The sequence below is a fragment of the Lonchura striata genome, chromosome 6, assembly GCF_050655825.1.
Source record: "Lonchura striata isolate lonStrDom1 chromosome 6, ASM5065582v1, whole genome shotgun sequence".
Lineage (NCBI taxonomy): Eukaryota > Metazoa > Chordata > Aves > Passeriformes > Estrildidae > Lonchura > Lonchura striata.
In genome coordinates this window covers 27,647,204-27,671,811 of record NC_140708.1, presented here as the reverse complement: position 1 = coordinate 27,671,811, position 24,608 = coordinate 27,647,204, and the positions used below count along the sequence as shown (strand labels likewise).

Genomic DNA, 24,608 nt, shown 5'->3' with positions numbered 1-24,608 from the left:
TCTGGACAGGCAGGGCTCTGCTATTTATTGAGCTCTAGGTTTGTATGTACATCCACTTACAGTGCTTGGTTCAGTGACAGTGTGACAACAGGACACGTATCACAGTCCTCCCCAGCTCAGACTTGGATGAGGGCTGGGCTCAGGAACTGATCTCACACATGCCTGGGCTTCTATGATCATCCCAGCCAGGGAGCATCCTCAGGGAGACAGGATAGCTGAGCCCAGAGTGAGAAGCTGAAAATTCCAGAGGCTGCCGAGTCAGAAGCAGATTCATCCCAAACTCTCTCATGTATGTGTCTAGGCTCAGCCTAAATGGGCTCAGAGAACAAGAGGCATGAGGACAGCTGGATGACTCTGCTCCAACAGTCACAATGCTGGGGCTGCGCCTCAAGTCCCTTTGAGAAGGAACTCCCCCCTCAGAGGTGAGATCCCCCTCTATCCCCCCCAGACAGGCACCACATACTGCAAACAACTGTTTCTCATTTTCCACTGGAGAAGCTGCCTCCTCTACATGCCCTGGTCTGTTCTCAAGCAGTGATTTTATGAAGCCTGCTTGCTCTCCCCTAAGGACTGTCCCTTTGACACATACAAATTCCCATACACTTGCATGGCAGAAAGCAAATAAATGTCTGGCTTAGCTGTTAAAAGCCAGACAATTCCCTGCTGAGGAATAGTATGCTCTGCTGAGAGAAGCCAGTGCTCCCAAGGAAAACATAGGGATACCATCAGTGTTGTGCCCAGTGGGTGGCCAAGGACACAGCGTTCAGTTTCCCATGCTCATAGCAGGTAAGATGAAACATTAACACAATTAACGCACATTAGCATGAAAAAAGCCTTGCCTAAAAATGGTAGTAAATGAGCATGACATCCACATTACTCACACTAACCTACAAGGCTAAGAGCAGGACTAGGCACTTTTTTAAAAAAAAAACACCTGTTTTCTAGGAGGGAGGAAAAAAAACTGTGGATCTAGGATGTAAATAACTTCTCTACTTCAGTCCACCAAGTCAAGCCAGATTCTAATATCATAACATCACTGCTGGGAGCTGAAAATGCATGAGCAGGGAACAGGTGTGGAACGGGTGTTTATGCTGTGTATTCCTGAGCTGGGAGCCTGACACAGCTCTCTAAACAGGCTCTGCCAGACCTGGGCACCTCTGAAGCACTGGCTCTGGGAGCAGAAAGGTCTGCCTGTGCCCCACAGCATCATCCCAGAGCTCTGCCATAGGAAGCCCTCAGTAGACCACGGCTGTAAGTCGCTTGGTGAAGACAGGAGGGCAAGAAAGTGAAGTCACTACTTCTCCAGATGATGCATTTTAACTGTGTGCTACACACAAAGGAAAAACTGGAGACTTCTTCATTTAAGAAGGTCACCAGGCACCTGCAAACATATGCAAGGCAGATGTTCCTGTGAGGAAGAGGAGGGTTGTCGCAAAGCGGTCTCTGATGGGCAATAAGGTAAGTGGGAAGAAGGAATCAGCCTGTCCTCTGCCCCATGAAAACCAAATAGCTAAAAATGTTCCTCTACCTTAGAAACAGCAGATGAGCTGGGGCTACTGGAAGCAACAGTGACCCCAGGCAGAGCTGGTCTCCAGTAACAAAGTGCTCTGTTTGATGACCCATATTCTCAGATACTGGCTCACACTGGACCCTGCGAGCCAACAGCCTTGGAGGCAAAGTTTCCCCTTTTCCAGTAGATGGCTTGGTTGCAGTGACACCTTTTGACATCAAGAGACAGCAGTGAGCAAGGCCTGCTCCTTGGGGAAATTGTTTTATAATCCAAAGTCATTCCCAATGGGGTGGCAGTGGATTTGACTTACATGACAGGAGGACATGTTGACCCAGGCTGATGGAAAAGAACAGCCCTCAGCTGGGACCAGAGAGCCTTCCCCATAGAGCAGGTGAGCAATCTCTACCCAGAACAGTTTCACACAGCTGGGCTGGTTTTATTATTTCAGTTGTGAGCTCTCCCCAGCTCTGCTACAAAGGTTTCCAGTGCATTTTCCCTGAGGCTGTGGAGGGAATCTCCCATTGCAATGTCACAGGAATGGCTGCCCACTCCCATGGCACCATAAAAAATTGCTTCCTCCTCAACATGCCAATCACCTCTCCTCAGCCCAAGTTCTGTTTGAACACATTCCTTTGGGATCAATCACACAGCAGCAAGGCCTTTCCCTAAAAGAAACACAGTCCCTCCGGCAGGCGGGAGGCGACCGGCCGCAGAGCTGGAGTGTCCCTGCACACGGGCCTGACTCTGCCCAGCCGGCGCAGCGGCAGCGTCCCCGCTTCAAGAGATCGTGGAGAACTCCTTCAGCAGCAGCTCCTGGCTCAGCGTGTTGAAAGCAAGGTTCTTCCTCACATTGATGCTGATGGAGCGAACCTGACAGAAACAAAACGAGATGTTTTAGCCACGGGACTCCTCCTGGCTCCTCATGAGCTTGGTAGTTTTGACACTGCTGACCTCCACGCTCAGCATGAAGCTGTTTTGCATTTACAGCTCCACAGCAATTGCTGCAGCAAGCTCTCACTGAGACTCCAGCCTAGCAAGGAAATGCTGAGGGTTTCAGCTGTTTCTTGGAAAAACAGGAATGTCTACAGCAACATCCCAGCAAGGAGAATAAATTCCCAGTGAGATGGGGATGGGAGAAGATGCTCTGGGTGGGTGCATATGTTTCCTGTTCTGGGGCAAAGAGATGGGGAAAGTGAGCACTCGCAGGCTGCAGCTTAAAGATCATATTTTATCAATGCCCACCAGAGTGCCAGTGAGCATTTCACAGATTAATGCAGTGCCACGGCCTCTGTCCTGCTCCAGAACCCATGGAGCCAAAGATACAGACTGAAAGAGAGGACAGAGGCCATGCCACTGTGCTGTAAACACAAATTATCACCCAGGCTGGCAGAAACCCCTGGGTTCAGAGCCAGCTGTGTGTATTCCGAGTGCTGTACACGTGCAGCTGGCTCACTGACTGTCTCTGAAGAACTGACACCTTTATGCCTCAATGACACCCAGACTTCTGGTCACCCACAGAGCACAAAGAAGAGCTGGGCAGCCCTGTTGACAGCAGCTTCCCTTCCCCCCTCATGCCTGCAGACTCATGGGCCAAATACACAGGCCCCAGACTGGGCTCAGTCTCAGCTGCACTTGGCAACGAGAAAACAAAGTCAAACATCATCTGTGTCAGCGACTGTGCAGCAGTGACAGAAAGCAAAACTGACACAAGCTCATCCAAACAACAGGATTACAGTTCCCAGGGACTCAGAGCCTGTGATAATGCGGTTGTTGCTGACCTGGTTAGTGTTTTGTACTTTATAAAAGCATTGGAGGAAGAATTATATAGATGCATAATGAGGAATCCAATAGCAGGGGCTGGAAGAGCATATATATACATACTGCTGAGAGTCTCACTTGCTACCCTGGTGAGAAAAACACACTGAAAGGGCAGAAAGCTGCCCAAAAGGCAGAATGTGTAAGAAAAGGAAAGAAAGCAGAACTTGGAAGGTTAGCAAGGAAAGCTGTGAAATGAACCCCAATGAATCCCATTGCATATACCCTAACAACCCAAGCATGCCAGCAGAGATGTCCACCCTAAAAGACAAAGTACTTAAGTTTTATGTCATCTGCAAGAAACACAAACTCTCCTTCATCAGCATGCTTGGCAGAGAACCCAAGCATCTTTGTTCCCTTGAGCACCCCTTCAACTCGCTAGGTTGAGAGTCTCTAGGTGTCTTTTTACTTACTCCATCCTCAAATAGTTTGGGACCACATCTTGCAAGACAACCACGGCTGTACCCTGTGTTAAACACCACTGTGAGTAGTCTCCAGAACACTGGTTGGCACAGGTCTGTCCTGCTGCCAGGAGACAGAGTCCCACTGACAGGATTTGGTCCCAGTCTTAGCAAGTGCTCTAATGCCAGTGATCCAGTCAGTTCTTACAAGAAGGAAAGAACATGAGTAATGAGCTGTGGGGAGCTCTCTGCTCTGGGGAATATGACTGCCTGAAGAAAAGGGGCAGATGCTACAAGCAGTGTAAGCCAGTATCCTTATTCTGACTAAAAGCATTTCTGTGGGTCCCAGCAACACAAAGTACAAGCAGTAATGAGCTCCTGACCTCAGGAACTGCTGCCAGGACTCAGGCACCAGCAATAGAAGATTCCAGCTTGTATGCACATCAAGGTCTCCAAGAAGGAGTCTCTGCAAACCCAGAAAGTGAGGCTGGAGTGGCACAATGAGAACACAGAGCTTAGCAGAAATTGTAGCTATGGGGTAGAGAACAAGAAATTAATTAGCCTGATTAGTTTGCAAAGAGAAGGAGGAATAGAGCAAACACACTCCATTATGTAAAATGAGGTCAGAAAGAGAACAGTGAGTAATATTTATGTGACTCCCCAGGGATGGGGCAAGAAATACACAGCCTAATTTAGACAAAGAAGATTTACACAGGAAAAGAGGAAATACTTTTAAAACCTATGGGCTGTGAAGCAGTGGAGGAGCTCACCTGAAGCTACTGTGGAGCTAGGTTCATTTAAAGACAGCTTTAGGCTTCAAGAGAAGCTTTAGACACAAACTTTGGCCAAGAGCATTCTAGATGAACATAGATCTGCCTTAACACAAACTGGGGAGAAGAGTGGTCATGATAACACACAAGAGTGACTTTTACACAAATCTCTGCCCAGCATTTCTTCTTCTGGGAGAAATCAGGCAGCTTGACCCAACCCGCTTAAAAGGTAAGAATAGCTGAAATTAAAGTTAAATCAAGTTATCTCCAGCACCAGGGCTCAGCACAGGGAGCCAGAGCTCATCTCCCTTTTGGAGTTGGAAGACTAGACTGTTACACAGGGGGGTGTCAGTCTGTAACAAGGATACATTTCAGAACTTTCCTGTAGTCTACCTAAGCTGCTCCATAAGGATACACCTCAGGATGCCTTCTAGCTTTTAGTGATGTGGGAAACTGAGGCCTGGCTGCCAGTCTGGAATTTACCAGAGCCCTCCAGACTTACACAGAGGCCTCAAAACTGCAGAAATTAAGGTCAGAGCTTTAACATTAATTCTGCTAGGAAGTACAAGCAGAGCACATGTCCTCTCTTGCTTCTGTATGGAGTATCCTGGATAATTAGGGACAGAAGAGCTTTAAAATTGTTTTCTTACTATTAGTCCACAAACACTGAAAAATGGAAAATGCATGAAATACTGACATCACCTGTGGAAGAACGAGTAAACGAAAGAATGGATGAAGCAAGGGCATTAACCATGGGGGGGAAACATGATTAAATTTTAGTTTTGTGTCATTAGAGCTGAAAGTGCACAAGGTTGTACTGGCACTCCTATTTCACAGCAAGTCTCATCAACTAAACCTATTCCTAATCAACAAGCAGCCCTTAAATTATTTGTACAATGGGAAGAACATTTACACTGACTACTACACTTAATTAAAAGTCAAATTAAGATAATTTCCCCAGTAGAAATCAATCCCTAATCAGAATATGTTGAGACTGATGCAACCTATCTAACTGCAAAGACAGTGAATGTTTTGGAAAGATGCTGAAATCTCTTTCCACACATTCCTCCAGCTGCAATGTGAGGGTCCAAAAGCTCACATCCAAACCATTCATTCTATCAAAACAGCACAGACCTCAAATGACATCCCTGAGGCTTCAAAGGAAAAGGAATAAAAAGTGTCAGAAAACTTCCTAACTTCATTCCTTTAGCCCCTCAAAGGCAGCACAACATGCCAAAAAACCCAGCTGATAAAACAATCTGCACATCACCTTCCACCACAATGTGGCCGCAGTACTGCAGCCTTTGAAAACTTCTTTGTAAAGGGAATGGGAGAAGAAAGCAGATTTTTCTTTGGGATTAGCAAGAAAGAGCAGCACTGAGGCAAAGCAAAAGAAGTGAAGCAGTGAATTAGAAAAGCAGGTCAAAGGAGTGAGAACGAGATTTCTAAGCATAAAGGAGCCCCCAGAATGGCTTGGGGAAGCTTCTGCTCACATACTTAATGGGAGCAAAGAGAGATAAAAAGGAAGCTGAAAAGGAAAATGTCTCCTCTGTGTCATTCCCCACCCAAGAAGGGTTTGCTTTGATGCAAACATTTGCAGATAGTGATAAGAAAACCTGGCAGAATCTGGAAAGAATTATTTGCAAACAGATTCTGTCCAGGAAGACCTGATGGGATCAATGTGAATTCAGAAACTTGTAGTTCACCACCATCCATGATCCTTTGGTACAGCCCACAAAGAGATTTATACCAACTTCCCTCTGCCCCTTCCATGAAATCCTGCAAACTCAGAGGTTAAACACAAAGCACTGGGTAGGGGGGTAATATCCAGCTTCAGACCAGCAACAGAAGCTGAAGTAAAGACTCAAAAGCTTCACACAAAGAAAGCAAGTACCTGGTTTGAAGGGGCTATGGGAAGGACAGGGCAGATTAAGGCCTTTTTGATGAGTTGTTTGAACAATTAATAAAGCCATCAGTTACTGTGCACCTAGAGAAAAACAGCACAAGGAGGCCGGGAGGCCAACTGGATTTGCTGAAGACAAATCATAACATATCAGGTTCATTTCCTGCTGGGTTGAGGGAACAGCTTAATGGAATGCAGGGGATTTTCTGTAGCTGTGAGTAAAGAACATTTAATAGGGTCCCAATTCTCAGGGCATCTAGAGATGTGGATTAAACTGATTCACAACTGGGTCAAATCAGCACATTTATACAGTAATTATTCAGGCTTTTATATGCTCTTGAGGAGAGGGTCCCAGGGGTACCTGGATGGGCAATTTTCAGAAGGGAATTGACGGGCTGGTTATGATAAACAGATTCTTAAATGATACAAAATTGGGATTTTGAAAAAAAATAGGAAATTGGTCTAGGAAGAAAATAATTTTAGCTGAAGAGTTTTGTGGCTGTAATGATCATAGGACTGAGAATGTAATTTTAATCAATTGGCATGATCGGCCTGAGCTTCTGCCAGGCCAAGTGGAAGTGGGACATGCAGGAAGCAGAGCAGTCTGTGGCTAAGGGGAAGGAGATGCTGGCTGAGAGTGGGAGCCCTTGGGACAGAACAGATGACAGCAGACACAGGAATGTGTCTTATTTCTAGGGTACAGTAATAGGAGAAGCCCATGTCACAGCAAAACTATGACTAAATTTCTTTGCTGTATTCCAGGAAAGCTGTGTCAAACAGCAGGCCAGAGAGACAATAACAGGCACAAAAGAACACAGAAAAATAGCATAGAAGCAATTTGAAGTGGTTTTGCCCATATACTACCCAATGTCAGGGCTGGAATGACCCCAAGGGAGTTAAAAGCATTCTGTAAAAGGACACAAAACCATTTCAGGTGCCTGTTCCGGAGCAGAGCTGAGAGAAGGATGCATAACAACATGCCCAAACTCATGGAGACTCGTGACAGAGTAGGTAGGCATCAATTACTCATCAATCAGCAGGGACAGAGCTGGGAGAAAGAATCAGTTCTCAGACTGGTGGAGAAGACTGCCAAAGTTAGAGATCTCTCCCTTTTGGTGAAGCTGTAACATCAGTCACTACAAAAACACTGCCTCCATGCTCATGTGGCTGCTGGACAAGAAAAGTTCCATCAGGGCTCTCTGGAGAAGGGTAAGCAAGCAGGCTTGCTGAAGAATTGCAACTACCAAACTGAATTATTTAGATTCATTTTTGTCTTTGCTCTATAATTTTTGTAGGTCTTCCTACCATCAGTCTTCTCCTCTTGCAGATGGAGACATTTCTAGGGAATGCCTTCACTTTCTTTGCTTGGGAACCCTTTTTTTGTGAGTGATGGAGGAAAGCAATGAGCAGGAAGGTGCTTCACCAGTCCCAAACTTCATGGTCCCCTTAACAACAGCAAAAAAGCAAAGTTGCTCTGCGAGATTAACCCCAGGTGGGAGCAGTCAGCCCAGTCAGCTTTTCCCCATAAAAATTTACCACTACAAAGCAAAGCAAATCCTCATGGCAGAAGGGACAGAAACTATCTGACCAGTGCCTGCCTAAACAGCCTGGAAGTTCCTCTTCAGCCCCACAGGGAGCTCCAGGAAGCTCTCAGATCTGTTAAGACATGCAGTGTCTGTCCAGATCCTGCTCCTGCCCTGTCTTTGCAGGAAGTCCAATGGAACAACAGGACTGCTCAGCTACACCCCAAATACAACTGCCCAGGCCATAAGCAAAGGCTCTGAAGAGGGCTGTTGATAGCTCAGAGTCAAGGCAGCTTACCAGCTCTTTGAAGAAGGCAGCCTCCTTGTGCTGCTCCGAGTAGCGCTCGTACTGGTCCAGTCCGTCCTGCAGCTTCAGGGTCAGCGTGTCATAGTTGGACCGTACCACCTCCAAAACCTGCCAGAAGCATCCAAAAAACAGCATAGGAATCAGAATCCACAGACTCCTCAGCACAGGAGGAGCAAGGCTGAGATAGAGCACAGCTTTGGCACCTCTTTTCACAACAGAGATGGCTTTAACAGCCAATATTTGGCTCATGATTAACAACACGGAGGTGGGCACTAAAGGCTTCCTAATGCCAAGGAACAGTCCTGAAATGTACAGAATTTCTCCATTCATGAGAATGGTAGATGAAACCTATTTCCATGACAGCAGCAGCTTTCTGTGATCAGAATTAGACATATTAATAAATCAAGCAGCTAGTTATCACATGTACAGCCAGATGCAACACAGAAGCACAATACAAACACAGACTTGCCCAGCCCCACGGTCCTTCCAAGGTTAGTTTTGTTACCACACTTCCCTCCTGGCTCATGAATCACCATTCACAGCCTGCTAAATCACCATCTTCTAGAGCTGCTCAGGTCAGCTTCCACACACTGCACTGCATGTCTCTCCTGACAGGAACAAGCTTCTGACAAGCACTAAGAGAAGACCAGCCTTGGTACAGACTCTGCTTTTAGAAAGACATGAAGATATGAATCCAGATCTTTCTGCCCAGGAGATACTTTACTATCAGCCTTCACTGCAACCAAAGCAGTTCCAGCTTTTATTACTGCCCTACTCTGCTCCCAGTGTTGAGCTGTACTTGCAGACTCATAGTTACACATCTCTGTTCTATTGAGCTATTCATTTTCCTAACTAGGGAACACCAAGAGGGGCTCCCACAATGATTTTTAGCTTTATAGCATTGCATGGACTAACATATTCCTCAAAGCACTTGTGAGATGGTTAGTGACAACAAGGAACCATAGAGGCCAACATTCCTGGGCAAACGTATGCCTGAAATGATTCTCCTAAACACACGAACTTCATTCTTAGGCTTTTGCCATTTGCTAAACAGAATATGAACATCTGAGGTTTGCACTACAGTAACCCCAGCTCATGACAAGCTTCAGTCAGGAAGATACATGGTAAAAGGTGTAAGGGAAGAGGACCCTGCTCCAAGGCATCACAATTCAGAAAAGATCCTTAGAAGAACATTGCAGAGGATTGATGACAACAGTGACCAGAACAACAAGGAGCCCTTGCACTTTTCCTCTTGTACTCCCAACAATGTAAGCACTACTCTCAACCGCCCCTTTAGGCAGCTGGCAGCTCCTGCCCTTTACAGGACTGAATCTTGTCCTTCATCTTTTATTCTAAGAAATCTAAAGTTGCTTAGGGTTCCTCCAAAAGCTTGTTTCCCCCAAACTCTGCATGTAGCAGTGGTGCACAGAGACATTCATGCTAGAGTCGGAGAGGGCAGAAGCTACAGGGAATCATCCAAATGAGGACTGGGGGCAATAAAGGGGTTCCAGAAGTGGTTGCCAGGTGAGATGGTCATGCAGCAGTCTCTGCAGCTCAACTGTCCTCCAGTACTGCAGATGCAAGCTAGGGATAAGAATAAAGATCTGGACTTGAAGGTCTCAGAGCTCTCTTCCAACTGCATTGATTCTGATTCTGCAATGTTATTTAAGAACAGCTTGCCAGTGTTGCAAAGGCTCACAGCCTCCTCTCCAGTACTCATTTCCTAAAGCTGTTTTGTTTGTCAGCTCCAGTGGCAGAAAGAATCCCCTGCAATGACATCCATCTCCAAATTCAGCCTGCCCTTCTTATTCCTGTGTGCAGAAACTACAAGAAGTATTGCAGAGCCAAGAGCAATGATGAAAGAAAGCCACCTGGGCACAGGAATAACTATCCACTAGGGACACAGTGTAATAGCATAATGCACCTTCTTCTGAGCAATAAAGGGTCTGGCAGCTTGCTCCCATCAATCAGAGGAAGCCAAATTGACCAAGATTAGTAAACTGCAGAGAAAGAACCTGATTTGAAAGGTGAGGAGTTGAACAGGCTTCTCCAGCAGTAATTCAAGAACAAAGGCATTTTATTCAGGGTTACCTGACTCCCCAGGAACCTTCCCTTCAGTCTCCCTGTATTCCCATACACATAGGTGTGCACAGTGCCACACAGCTGTGATCACTCAATGGATGCACATGTTTCTTTGGAACAATCAGGATTCCTCCTTGCTAGCTCTGAGTAGAGATCTCTTCAGATACTCAACAGAGGTATCCTCAAACCATGGTGAAGAGAAGTAAACTCTGAGGGCAGTAGTGAGCTCTGTAACAGGAATCCTTTAAATCTGTCAGCTTGCATCACCTTTGAAAGGCATCTAAGAACTCAGCTAGAAACTTTAGGATGAGGACAGGGATGAAAAAGAGGCCCCCAAAGTCTCTACTGTATTACTTATTGAAATCTCTGCAGTGAGATCAGCTCATCCCTTCAGCTATGTATTTCATTGGCTTCCACTCCTTATCTCCTTTAATTATGAAATAGAACTTAAAAAGAAAGGGTAAGTTAAAAATAAACAGCTTCTCCCCACTGCCTGATAATTTCCCTTTCTTGATGCTACTGAGAAAAAATGCTACGTGGGATCTGAGATAAACCCACTCACAGATCATTTCAACTTCATACCTCGTAATGGATAGAAACTATTACTGAGATTAGGACCTGCCATCCTTGAGATGATTTCATCTTCTCTTTAAGATACAGCTGCTAGACAGAGGACAGGTCAAAGAGCAGCAGAAGGTATTAAGAATACCTAACAGGAAAGTTTAAAAGGCATCAACTTCCTACACAGATGACAAAAAACATCACACCCTTTGTGTAATAGAAGACTGGATGCAAGCATCCTTTGCCCTTCTTACACATTGCTTTGACTTTTGCTCAGGAAAACTACTGCAGGAAGAACAGCCTTTTTCCTTAAACACACAAGATCTTTATCTGCACCTTTCTGTCAGATACAAAGGAACTGGAGCAATTTAATTTTGAGATAAAGGCATTTCTCCTTCCAAGTCTTGTTCAACCCATTCTTCTTGGAAGTCTCGTGTCTTGAAAACATGAATTCCAAGATGGTCAAGTATGAGAAGGGACTTAAGGAAGGGACTTTTAGCTGCTCTTCCAAACAGATTTTAAATAGTCATTCAGAGCTCTACAATCTCATGAGAAGCTGGAAAAACATCAGTTTTAGTGTCAGACAAGGACAGATGAAATTGGACTGTAGATGATCTTCAAGGAGCATGATGTGACACCCCTAAACATGCAGGGGAAGCTTCTTTTTTAAAAATGGTTTACTGGATCTTTACAGTGGAAAAAAAAAACCCAACAAACAAACCCTAATGGAGTCACAATCTAAAAGTCTTTTTGTAGATTACCTTAGGGGGATCAGAGTCTTAAAAAAGCAGTATGACAGAAGCAAGCAACTCAGACACGGTCAATACAAGAGGAGGGAAGGCTGCTGAATTCCCTTCCTGCAGTTACCTGTATCAGTCCCAGAGGCTACATTAGCTCATTTTTTCCACTGTAACAAACCAAAACTCAGTGGAGCTGCACCACTGTAATTTAAAGATAATTTGCTATCAAATTAACCCCATGTCACCACTCACTGACTGCTTTCCAGAAGTTCCAGAGAAATGCTGGCGATTCAGGTCCCTGCATGTGTGTCCCCAACCAACTTTCCAGGAGCTGCTCTGAACAGCAAGTGCTTTCTCTGACATTCAGATTTCAGCTTCCTCCTGCAGCTACAACTGCCCATGCCCCAAAAACTCTCCTTCCCCAGTCACACCAACAACTTGTGAGTAGAGGCATCCCCTTAGGAACATGGCAGGAGGGCTGACTTCCAAAGGAGGGACTCATGTGGGGCTGAGCTCTCTGCAGCATCCCACCCATGCCACGCCAGGTCTGCACCCAGAGGAACAAGATTATTTTGCAGTTTGTGGCTCCTTACTTTGCTCCATCCACCAGTTCACCACTGCCTTGCAAACTGGATGGACAGTCTTGGTTGGTTGGGTCAGTGGCCTCCTCACACACGAGCTCTGAAACCATTTTCCCCAGAAGCAGTTGCCCCTGCCCTGAAATTTTCAGCACTCAAAACAATAATTTTGCTGTACTAGTCACTACACACCAACTTTTTCCTTACTGCACCAGAGCTGTTCCCTCTGACTGACCCTCAACAAGAGCCAACACACTGCTGTCCCCCAGGAGAGACCAGTCCTACTGGGACATCCTGTCCTGGGGAAACACAGGGATTACATGCAGCAGTCTCCTATCCCCATTGTGCCCAGGAGAACACTGCTACTGTTAGCAGCAATGCCACAGAGGGAGCTGCACCAGCAGTAAAACCTAATGGGCAACATGCAGCTCTAAGGCCCATCTATCTAGCAGACACCATTTGCTTCATTGCTTAGTAACTTTTTAACCTGCAGAATCTTTCATCATCTGCATCTGCAGTCTCTGCCTTACTGGAACATAAAATTAGAGAGCACCAGCAATTCCCAGCACCCAGCAAAGGACCTGGTGGTGGATAGGTTCCAGCAAGCATGCACAGGTAATGACAGAAAAATAAAAGGAAAAGCAGAAGCAAGAACAAATCAAGGTCTCTACACTGCCTTTTTAATTAGCATAGGAAAGCACAAGAATACAATCAGTCAGCATCAGTCAGCACCACCAGTGCCTCACTAAAGCCTCTCCATGCCCATAAGACACCCATTAACTACCATGACACAGGAGTTGGAACAGCACTGATTGAGTGATCTCACATCAAGCAAAAGGCAAAACAACCCCCAGCAATGCCCAGGTTAAAATGCATTTTCCGCCTCATCAACTCCCTGCTGCTCACATGGCTGGGATGGGGGAGGGTCCCTAGGTCAGGACTAGCAAGCCCCCACAGGACAGAAAAGCCAGAGGCTCTTTCCCATCTGTTCCATGCCAGAGGATGGAGGAGCCAGTCTATGGGGCATGTAATGCCAACCCCTCATCAGCACTACTGCACAACAGGGCAGAAGGACCAAGGGGAGCCACACATGCCCTCTGTCCACGCTGCAGAGGTGGCAGAGTCACTGCCTCTGTACCACACCCAGAGGGAATTCTGGCAGTCCCACCTCCCAAACCTAGTCAAAGTGCAAAACACCACAAGCAAACTCAGGAGTCTGTCCCTTCAACTCAGAGGGTGGAGGCTGTAGGAAGAGATGCTAGGGTTTTCCTGTTCCAGTATAAATGTGCATTTTACATTGCAGTCCTCAAACTGGCTTGTTTATTCCAGGTTTAGTACAAATCTTCCCCTTTTTCTCCCTCCTTAATCTCTACAACAACTCAAAGTCCCTGTGTGTTTCTCTTCATGAATTCAACCGAATTGCAACATTTCTCATTGTAATGAAAAGTCTGCTGACACCTGGACTACAAAGAGGCTATTGCCTCTCCATAATAAAGTGCTGGATAATTGACATCAATTTTACAGTAGTAACTTCTAATTAATATAGAAAACAATTTTTTCCAAGTGCCATCACACTTCTCACAGAGCAACTTTAAAGTTGCTGATGCAGGCTGGAGTCTTTGTTGAAATTAATCCCCAGAAGCACCACAGAGAAAGAACATAACTAAATAATTAGAAGTTAAATAAAAACACACACACAGCTGCCACATTTCCCAACAGAGTCTGCCCAAACCCCAGCTGCACTCATCTCCTTCTCGCTTTCCTCTTTCTCTGTCTGCGGGAGCCAAGTTCAGAGGGAGCTCTGCTAAGGCTGCCAGTGTTCCACACACATGCTGGAAGCAGCTGCCATTCACACTGGCTTCCAGGAAAGCATCCATCTAGGACTAGGAGCAGCACAGAGCCTTTGTCTGACCCAACACTACCTTACCTTACCAGCTATCCTGGAGCTAAGTGCAGTGCTGATTCCTCACCCCCACGCTGATCAAGCCATGACTATTATTTCCATGCTCATGAATGCTAAGATGAAGAGGAGGAGGATGTTGCTATGATAGTTTCACAACTCAGATTCCCAAGACATGCTGGGTGTACAGCACATATCTATGGATCCAGAGGACGTGGAGTGGGTCAGATGGGAAAGACAAAGATGTGGGCTGCAGATTCAAGGGTAGCCATGCCACATATGTGTAAGACTCACAGTACATTGCCAGTCCTGCTCTGGTGTCCCAGATCTCCTGCATCCAGAAGCTGCAGCTTGTACTGCATGCAGTGAAGGACCCATGGCCCTCTCATGCTGTGGGCTAAGAGCATGAGCCTGTAAGTCAGCCCCCACCAGCTGACACATCTGCCATTCCCAGAGTAGAAGGCATAATCTTTTCTGCCCTGAGTACAGGAAAATTTGCTTGAAGAAGGGTATTTTTCCAATAGTAAAAAGTTCAGCCAGACCAAAAGGTTAAGTGAAAGCAAGCAAGTACAAATTTCTCCTCTGAGGTATGAAACAGGATGCCACTGAGGTGGGATGCACCAACACTGCTGAGCAGTAAGGCTGTAAGAGATCACTGGGGAGAAGAACAACTTGCAGAGGTGGGTGCAGCTGTCCTTGAGCACCAGGGTAACAACGAGACATGAGTACATGCTCCAGTCCTGCTGTGGAGAATCCAAAGCTGAGCAGCATTTGGCAAAGATGAGGGAGCCAGGAAATAGGGAGAGCAGGTGCCTCACCCTGCTCTCCACTGCTAGGGTTGATGCAGGGACCCCTGCACACAGTTCCCATCAGGTTTACTCTGGCAAACATGGACTAAAAAGTGTCAATCTCCCTCTGCTCAGCTCACTGAGCATTAGCCAGGACACTGCTCCCTGGAGTTTGGAAGTGAACTGTCTCTGCCCATTAGTTGGTCCTTTGTCCCTGCAGTCACTTCTAGCAGTCCTGCTGTTTTCAGTGAACTGCTCTGTGCCCAGCCAAACATAAGTCCAACTTTCTGTGTCCTAAATCCTTCCTGAGGACTGCTTTTATACATCTGCACTTGAGTGGTATCAAAATCCAGGCCTCATCACTTCTCTACACAAGGAAAAGGTTTTGACTGTACTTAAAAGATTATCATTATTTTACTTAGCAACATCAAGGAGGGACATTTCACACCCCCTTTTCTCACCTCAGCATAGAGCCAGTCTGTCAGGCTCAGATGATATATAGTAGCTCAGATGTTTGTTCAATGATCTCACAGGGATCTGTGATCTTTAAAGGAACAAGCCTACAAAGGCAACACTTTCTATCCATGGAGTGTGAGGGTTTGGTTCTCTTCTGCCCACAGGTGCCTCTTCTAAAGATAAATAATTTATAAGCTCACTCAGAAAATTACTGTTGTTCTCTGAACTCTGTTAGCAGAAATGGCATCCTATTTTAGGACAAGAGTTATCTGTTTCAGAAATGTTTTAAACCCCCAATCCATTAGAAGCCTTAGATGTTCAACTTTATTTAATGGTGGTAAAAACGACACTGATCCAGCCAATCTGGAGATCACTCAGCTTTCAGAAATATCTCAAAGCCAAAGCTGTGATCCAGCTCCACCAAGAAGCAACTGTAAATGTATAAAACAGTGCCCATTCCAAGCTCCCACGGGACAGGCATTCCCAATAATCAACAGCTACTTTAAGAAGAAGTACAGCTGCAAACAAGAACAAAGGCAAGTAACAAGGAGACATATATATGGTGTCCATGTGCACAGCTTCCAGGGCACTTGATTTGTAAGAGGTATAGACAAGCAGAACAGATTAATGTGGTGATAACCCTGGACATTCCTGCAGCAATCACTAGGACTAGGCAGTGCTGTGCTACAACAAATACCTTCTGAGCTCCAGCTGCCAGGTAGCTGATAGCCTGTCCACCTTACCAGAAAGCCCAGGAATGCTTCTGCTGCAGAGTAATTTCCAGAACTCACATCTATACACAGACATGACAACTCCCACATGTGTTAAATGCACTTTGCTCAATCCATTCAGGTTTGGAGCACATGGAGCAAAAATGCATGTGGCCTCATATTCTTTTTCTCAAGCCCAATCAGTGGGTTTATACTAATCTGCATATCCCACTTGGCACAAAGAACCTGGTATTCTTTGTGGGACACAGGGTGCTCTTTCTCAGACTGCAGGGACAGGCTCTCCAGGGAAAATAAAGGAGGCAACTCTGTGCTGTTCAAGGAAGGAAAACAGGTTCAGTGGGCTTCTGCCAAGGGAACAAATATCCATACACTGTGTAATGCTGGCACTTTCAAAACCCAGGCAGATAAAAAGAAGTCAAAGATCCTGAAGCAAATTATCTTAAAAATTATCATTTAATAAAATAAGCAATCTCCAGAGCAGACATTTAGATCTGGAAGGGGAGATACACCAGAAATCGAATGAGGCCCCCTAAGCTTGCCTGTTTTTAGAAATTTTGTTGAGAAAGGCAGGCAGCATTAAGAAAGGCCAGGATGATGGCAGGAGCATAAAACCCTGAGATAGATAGATTTGCTATTTTGGAGTTACAGCCCATTTTGGAGTTGTGAACCCTTATCTCCAGCTGGTGGCATTTATGAAAACATTTCTCACTGCTAGGTATGTAAGAGCACTTGCAATTCTGCCAAGGCTTGAAATGAACTGCAGATAGCAATGGACTGGACCGTTAATTTTTTTATTTCCCCTTTGTGCTTACAATTAACTTAAGTGCTGAAATGTGATGGGCTATTCCAGGAGAAGCTTTTTATCTACCAGCTGCATTCTCACAGTGCAGTAAATCAACTGCTGTCACCAAAACATCACACAAGAGGACAAGAGCATCCTTATGCTCACTGTTATCATTCATGTTGCCTGTTCAGCCTAAGTGGCTAACCAGCATTCAACAAATGAATGCTGTGATTTGTGTGCAACCTTTGGTGCAATTCCCTATTTACAAAGACCTTGTCCTCCTGAACAATGAGGAAAAAAATAGTCAGCAGCAGCTCTTCAGCACCATTTAACTGACCACAGCAAGACCAGTAACCTTGGTCCCCAAAACAAGATAAAAGGCTTTTAAGTTGTGAACTGTTGCTCCAGCTGAACTGAGAAGCCAAGATGTATAAAGTTATTACAGAAATCAAAGACAGACAGAAGAACCTTAAAACTGGTAGCTGAAAATTTTAAGAAAAAGTTTGAAATAAAATCTTTCTAGGACCAGTAGTCAGAAAGCATCCTGGCAAATGCTGGAATTCAAATACACAGCTTTCAGCTGAGATTGCCTTGATGAAATGACAACAGGATACCTGATGTACACCAGAGGAAACTCATTCCCAGCAAAGAAATTCAAATCTGCCCAGAAGACAGTTAGCTCAGGAATAAGGCTATCTAGAGAATAGATTAAGGCAGGCCAACAAACCCCTTTCTGTTCAATCAAACCCAGACAGAAGTAAGCGCATTGCTCCAGTTCAAAGAAACCAAAACCTAATTGTGCCCAAGGAAAAAACAATGGTGAGGCTTATTCTGGTTATGGTCTAATCAAACACCTGCAGTCACATGAGGCTTCTGGAACTACATCACCTGGGCAGGTTCATAGAAATCAGTAGAGGATCCAAGAGAACTTGTGCCCTCTCACACAGCCACCATGGACTTCTTTGGGATATAATGATTGCAGACTAACATAGAAATAAAACCAAATCAAAACTCACCAGGACTCTGACTTGATGATCAAGACAAGTAAAAGGAAAACACAGATACTCCAAAAAGCTCTGGAGCTTGGCATGCATTTTCATTTTCTTTTTGATCTTTTACAGCAACTAGCAAGCCAATGGCCTTTATGAATGTATAGTCCTAGGTCTGATGCTTGCTGAGAAAAAGTGGATGCTAATCTAGCTTGTGGCTTTTTTCTTTTTTTTAATGATCAGAAATCTTTTTAAACTTGGTTTGCACAGCATGAATAAATTTAATTAAAGGAAGTAGCAAAACTAAATACCAATATGCCAAAAAACTGGCCACAAACCAAGTGGATGCTTGTATTTAAAGTAAGTCAAATCAATACAGGACATGCTAGAGAAAAGCAGCTAGGACTGGAGAAAGAAGGTATATGTTTGCAGGGGCAGACATTAGGAAGATCAGTTCCCTAGTTCCTACTCATTTCAGCAATTAGTGGAAGTGATAAAAGGCATTCATTCAGTGGTCTGAGGAGATGCAATGAAACCAAGAAAGAGGAAACACTATGTTCACCTGCCTAACCAACTACATGTGGAAAATTAACTCAAGTCTCTTCTCAGGGAAAATAAAAAATTTTGAATACGAGAAAGAAGTCTGGATAGCCAAGAGACCCATTGAGCAAACAGCTGTTTGATTATTTGCACTATTTTACAGTTCTTCAGTATGTTTTATGAACTAAGGGCACTGGAATCAATACACAAGATTTAAAACATGGGTTATCAGATTTACACATTGACAACAACGCAGCTTTTCTCCTTTATTTTTGTGTTCTCTCTAGTAATTTCTAATTCTCTATTTGTCTTTATGACTACTGTTGAGTCTTGAGCAACATTCCCAGGCTTATCACAGTGATTCCAGGAGTCCTTTCCTGCATAACAATATCTAGCAGACTTAAAACTACAGTTTAATGATTCTGAGAGACTTACAAATTCAGTCTGCAAAAATGACTTCTAAAGATAGAGCCCAAAATAAATAGATCTGTAGCTAACTGGTTAGCTACAAATAGCTAGAAAGACTGTAGTAGCAGTATGCTAAGGTAGCAAGCTAATAAGGAAAGGTGGGCAGTGCTTGGAAATTTGTGTGACTCAACCCATATAAAAGTTCTAGCTCTTAAGGCTTTTGCAAATCTGCAGTTGGAACAGACAGCTATAAGCTGCTGGATGATACTTACCCTACAGAAAATCCTGTAGTGAAAGGAAAACTTCAGCCGCAAAATGTCTGCTGTAAGGCAGCAGTACCAAAAGTGGTTTGAGTCAATCTAAGTGCAGGTCACCTAGCCTGCAATCCAGAGTCTGCAGTTCTTCCTTCAAAGGCATTCACTGCAGAAATAAGACATTCTACTGTGCAAGTCAGAAATCTCTCTGTTCTAAATACAAGTACAAAGGATGTTGGGGACCAGGCAGTACTGACATCAGGAGGGACTGAGAAGGTAAAGGGGGAGTAAAGATTACTAAAATACTGAGAATGCAGCTGTGCAAATCAGATTAAGAATTACAGCAGTTACGAAATTCCTATCAAGACAACGGGATCGAATCAAATCTGTCCCAACTAAGTGACTCCTCACAAACCCCAGGCACACTCTGGGATCTCAGCCTAATCTGCATTGCATAGTGGAGCAAAAGGAATGGACAGTGTGTGATGAGGGCAAAAATAAGGAAACCAAATAATTACTGATATGCTGAAGGAGTGAAGCTTGTTAGCATTTTAATTTGTTGAATTATTCCCTTTTGTGCTGTTGGAATGTGTCATTCTTCTGAAACTCCATCTGGGCAATGACCAGAACTGAAACAGAACGATACCATTAATGCTTGGAAGCATCCATAGCCAACACAGAAAACATTTTCTGCCTGCAAAACCAGAATTGCTTAAACTTGACTGCTAAGTTAATTTAAAAGGAACATTTAAACAGCTATTGGGACAAATGGAAATGCAGAGGCTACTATCCAAGATAATCACTAGCAAGGGCAGGCCTGACAGGATGCTGAACGATGTAGGCTGAGACACTTTTTGACTGAAATGGAGATGTGCTGGAAAGCTGGCCAGCAGACAGTCAGCAAGGTGAAGCTAAGTGGGAGCAGAGACTTGGGCGTGGACCACACACAAAAACCAGCTCAGATGTTTCTGAGAAATTAAACTGTCTGCTGCTTATTACTGTCCTTCTCAGGGAAAGACATCCATGTGCAATCTCTGGATTAAACACAGAGGCACCAAAGGCTGCTGACACTAATTTTTTTCCAGTCCTTTCTCCTTACACATGACAGAAACTATCAGAGCCCAAGATAATAGCTATGCCTCTGAACAAGTCCTGACATGGTTCAATGGCATCTTGCACTCAAAACATACTTGGAGAACAAAAAGGCCCTGTATGCCTTGGAACACAGTGTTTATCCCATAAACATTTCTTCCACTTATGTCCTTAAAATATCAGACCTACCATCCCTTCAGCACCAGCACTCTCACAATTCATATGCTCCCAGCAACAACCCCAAACACTAAAGGAGACAACTCTCTTCAGAATGAGTAGCTGAGAAAGACTGAAAAGAGGCATCTTACCTCTATGACAGCAATCTTTTATCTCCACAGACATTCAGATGCTGGAAGGACAGGAAGGACGTGACACAAAGGTGAGGTTTATTGCTGACAGGCCAGGTAAGATTACAGTGTTGGCTGTATACCCACCACTGACAATCACAGAAAAGGTGACTTGTGCTGGCACCTGTTCTCTCCAAAGGATGAGGAGAACAAAAGAACACAACCTATGCCTCCTTTCCAAAGCACCTTTAGCTGTTGACTCCTCAAGTTGAGCTGATCAGCAAGTTGAGCAGCAAGCTGGAGAAGTACTTGTCCACAATGCCTGCCCTCTGAATCAAGAGCACGAACCCTTTGCAGTCACAGCTCTAAACAGAACCTGCTGGCTATAGAGATGGCATATACTGAAGACTTAAGTAAAGACAATGCCACTGTCCTGGGGATATGAAGCTGATCACCAATGTTTCTGCTTTCTCTATATATTTCTCTTTTGCCATATTCCATGGATCAGTACACCTGCAGGAACTGTGATGGAAATATCATCTCCACTGTAATTTCTGCAGTGCTTGGAGGACACCATTGTTCTACAGCCTAAAAATCCCTGTGTGAGGATTTAATGCTCCCAAGTGCCTCTTGGACATTAAACATTTTGAAAACTATTAGCTCAGATGGGTTTTTGAATAAGGCTCAGGGAAGCCACTTCCTCAGTATTTCTTATGAGAAAAAGGTAGCTCTGACCTGGTAGAATCAAAATTATCGAGAAGGAAGAAGAGGAGGAGAAGGAGAAACAAAGTCCACACAGCCCACATTGCCTGTAAGCAAGGAAATGAGATTTGATTTACTCTGTGATCCTGAGGTGTATTCAATTTCAGCCTGAATTTCCACTGCATAAATTCAGCTTGGCTGAGCAATGTCCCTATTAGACACTGTCCAAAGCAACGTAAGATATGATCTTTGAAGCTGAAGGTTCAAAGCCTTGGTGAGGTGGGGATTTTTAGCATATTTTTGCATGAGCAACCCATAAACCCATATTTCCAGAAGTTTGAAGAAGACAATATAAAGAAAGCAATTAGATACAGTGCATACACAACTCCTTATTCTTGCCAATTAATCAGTTCATTTATTTAGTTCAGTGGTTTAATTTCCTCTTCCTACACCACAGAGAACAACTCTGGGTCTATTTTCTGTGAGTCAAAGGGATTAGAAGACAAGCTGAAGTCACTCACTAAAAGGACTTGAGGGCTTCAGTTCAGGGATTAATAACTCAGCAGCTTTTTCTCCAGATTTTAAAACCTTTAATTTGTACTGCATCAGCTGGTAGTTTTACTTGCACAACTATTTTTGTTTAAATGGGAACCAAACCCTGCTCTTCCTAAAATGCTGCTGCATTGCCTTCTTGATATTATTCTCACATCCAAATTTTTGACTATACGTAAAGAGGATTTCATGCTTGCTTAGCAAATTTCTTAAGAAACTGCACCTTATGCTAATACACAAGTTCAGGTTCTTCTTGGCTTTTCCTGAATAACCAGACATAACAACAATGAGCAGTCCCCTCAGGAATTCAACACTGCTAGAAGGCCTGGGTGGAAGCTTTGGACCAGGTCTCTCTGTGTCTTCAACTCAGTCTCACATTTCAAAGAAGCTCTACAAAATGTTTGCCTGCATTTGATCACATAGTAACACACTTCTAAGGATAAAGCAGAGGAATCCATTCTCACCCTCAGCTAACACAGAATAAATTGGTACCACACTTATCTTGCTATGAAAGCCAGTGGCAGAAGCTGAAGGGGGTCAAATTTTTAATTACCCTGTAGAGACTCTGATCTTACAGTTCTAAGTATCATTTGCTAAAGGGAGTTTCAGTGAAATAGTGCTATAATTTAACCCCAACACTTCTATCATCTTAGAATGTATGAATAAAACACAGAAGCAAATCTGCAGTTTGAAGAATTCAGGTACTTTAAAGGTCTGGGCTTTCTTGGAGCCTGAATAGGCCTGATGCAGCAAAGACTAAATTTCTTCCATATGCCTTTCTAAGGCCCAACTTGTGACTGTGCCTAGAGCTTTTATTTGGTGTATTTTCACAAACTGCAATAAGTAGAGCTGTTCACTTTGTTTACTGCTTCTAGACAACAACTGCCATCAACAATCAACTCAGAGGACAGCAAGGCAGGGCTGGCAGCAGCCACAGGATGCAGCGTAACAGCAAATGATGGCTGTGCATTAGGAAAGGTGCCATCATTTTTCCTTCTCAACTCTCTAAAACATGCAAAAGGCACTAATTAACAGGCTACCCAAGGCACACAAAGGCTACACAAAAAGATATCCCTAGTGTCCTCTTAAGGCCCAATTCTAAGATGACTACCAAGGCTTTAGGAACCATCTGAACTCTCCCAGTCAAAAGTCTCTAAATCTGATGCCAGAAAGAATTCAAACACCACAAGAACTGCAGAACTGCGAAAAGCAAAAAAGAAATAAAGTGACCTACTTTATATTCTGTTATCACATGTTGAAAGAGACCAAATCATAAAATGCCAGAAAGGCACATGTAAAGGAATCCTCTCAAATGTGTGCACTGTCAGCAGTGCAACAGCACTCAGCTACCCACAGAAAAAACAAGAGCAGGAAAAAACCTCCAGTCAAATACTGTGCCAGAACAATAGTTTGGTACCCAGAGAGAAGGGAACATATAGTAGGAGTTATAGAGAACACAAGAAGCCTGAGATGTGAAATGCTACTTGCCCTTATCCCAGCAGGCTTATCAGAGCCTCTGCCAGGCAGGGACACCGAGCATCCGGACAATCCGATCGCCTTTTCCAAGAGAAAGTGACGGGGACAGTTGTCTTAAATATTTTGTGGCTATTTCTCCAGCATCTGTTCTTGACTCAGTTACAAGTGGCAGGGCAGAAGAATGTGCAGCAGTCTGCAAACACCCAGGTACAACTGTGTAAGGTGACTGCAGAGGGTTAACAGCCCAGAGTCTGGATTAATCTTTTCAATAATAACACTGTTAAGAACTGGAAAGGGGCTTGGGAGAGTGTAGGCAGGTGATTTTCACCCTCCGTTCCCCAGGTTTCTACAGATGAACACCATAAAAATAAAAACCACTTACTCCCCAGATTTAACTTCACAGATTTTTGCATAATTATTTTCTAAAACGAAGATCAGGATCAAACCAACTGTTTTTTTTCCTTCAAGCATCTGAACGTGACCTTTTCCAAACTCATCACAGATAAAGGTCTCCATGACACCTAAGCTGAAGTCACTCTGAGTTACGATCTCATGTATGAAAAACATGGCAGCTTCAATCCTTATCTCACAACAGTTACCTGCATCTTCAAATCATGCCTCACTCAACTGAAGGGTTTCTGGGCGAAAATGAGGAACCAGGCTATGCCTTAAGCTAACAAGACCACACATTAACTAACTTCCTGAGCAATTAGGACAGGAGTGGTCACAGTCCAATTTCTTTATGCTAAAACATTTGGTATGACACTAACTGCCCAGCCCCAGTACCACTTATTCCGAATTCTGATGCATCAACACACTAAATAGCACTTCAGGACCCAAGCAGTCCAGGAATATTATCCCTCTGGGCACTTCTGAGGGTGGAAAGCTCAGCAAAATCTGCATGATGCGGAAAACTGTCATCAACCAGAGAAATTAAGGTTCAGATCATGTTAATATTCTACCCTGCAAAAAGTGTGTCACGCTCAGGTATCTGCAAAGAGGCTGAGATGAAGTATTACAGCAGATTTCTTTTTATTCTTCTGAGAAGGGGAGTTTAGCCCAGCAACAGACCTGAGTTTTCTTTCTATGCCTATAAAGTGACTTGTAGGTGGTACTGTAATTAAATAGGTCCATCTCTTAAAATAGAAAAGCACATCTTTACAGCTGAGGTGAGAACTAAGACTCTGTAGTGAGATGCTTCCATCAAGGCACTAGTTTTCAGGAGCATAAATGACAGGGTAGAAAATTCCCAGCAAAGCCGCCCAGATGCAAAAAATTAAAGCAGACAATCAAAGTCTAAGTGCCAGCATGCCTACCTCAGCTCTCTCATAAATCCACATTTCTGTTTTCATCAGTGGAAAGATTGTTCTTGTTCTAGTGTTTCAAGATGTTCAACAGAAAGAGCAGTCATTGCAGAACACAGCCTTAAGAACTCTACACTGCAGTTCACAGCTACCTT

The 24,608-nt window shown here is 44.2% G+C and overlaps 1 protein-coding gene across 2 annotated transcripts in view; it reads right to left on the bottom strand.

The window, feature by feature from the left end:
• Window positions 1-24,608, bottom strand: part of ARMH3 (armadillo like helical domain containing 3) — a 123,245-nt gene continuing 98,637 nt past the window's right edge. For both annotated transcript variants that reach the window (XM_021536380.3, XM_021536381.4), the window contains exons 25-26: window positions 8,221-8,337; window positions 1-2,380 (exon numbers count right to left, since the gene is read on the bottom strand). In XM_021536380.3, coding sequence (XP_021392055.1) covers window positions 2,288-2,380; window positions 8,221-8,337 — 210 coding nt within the window. In that variant the 3' untranslated portion in view covers window positions 1-2,287. The remainder of the gene's footprint in view (window positions 2,381-8,220; window positions 8,338-24,608) is intronic.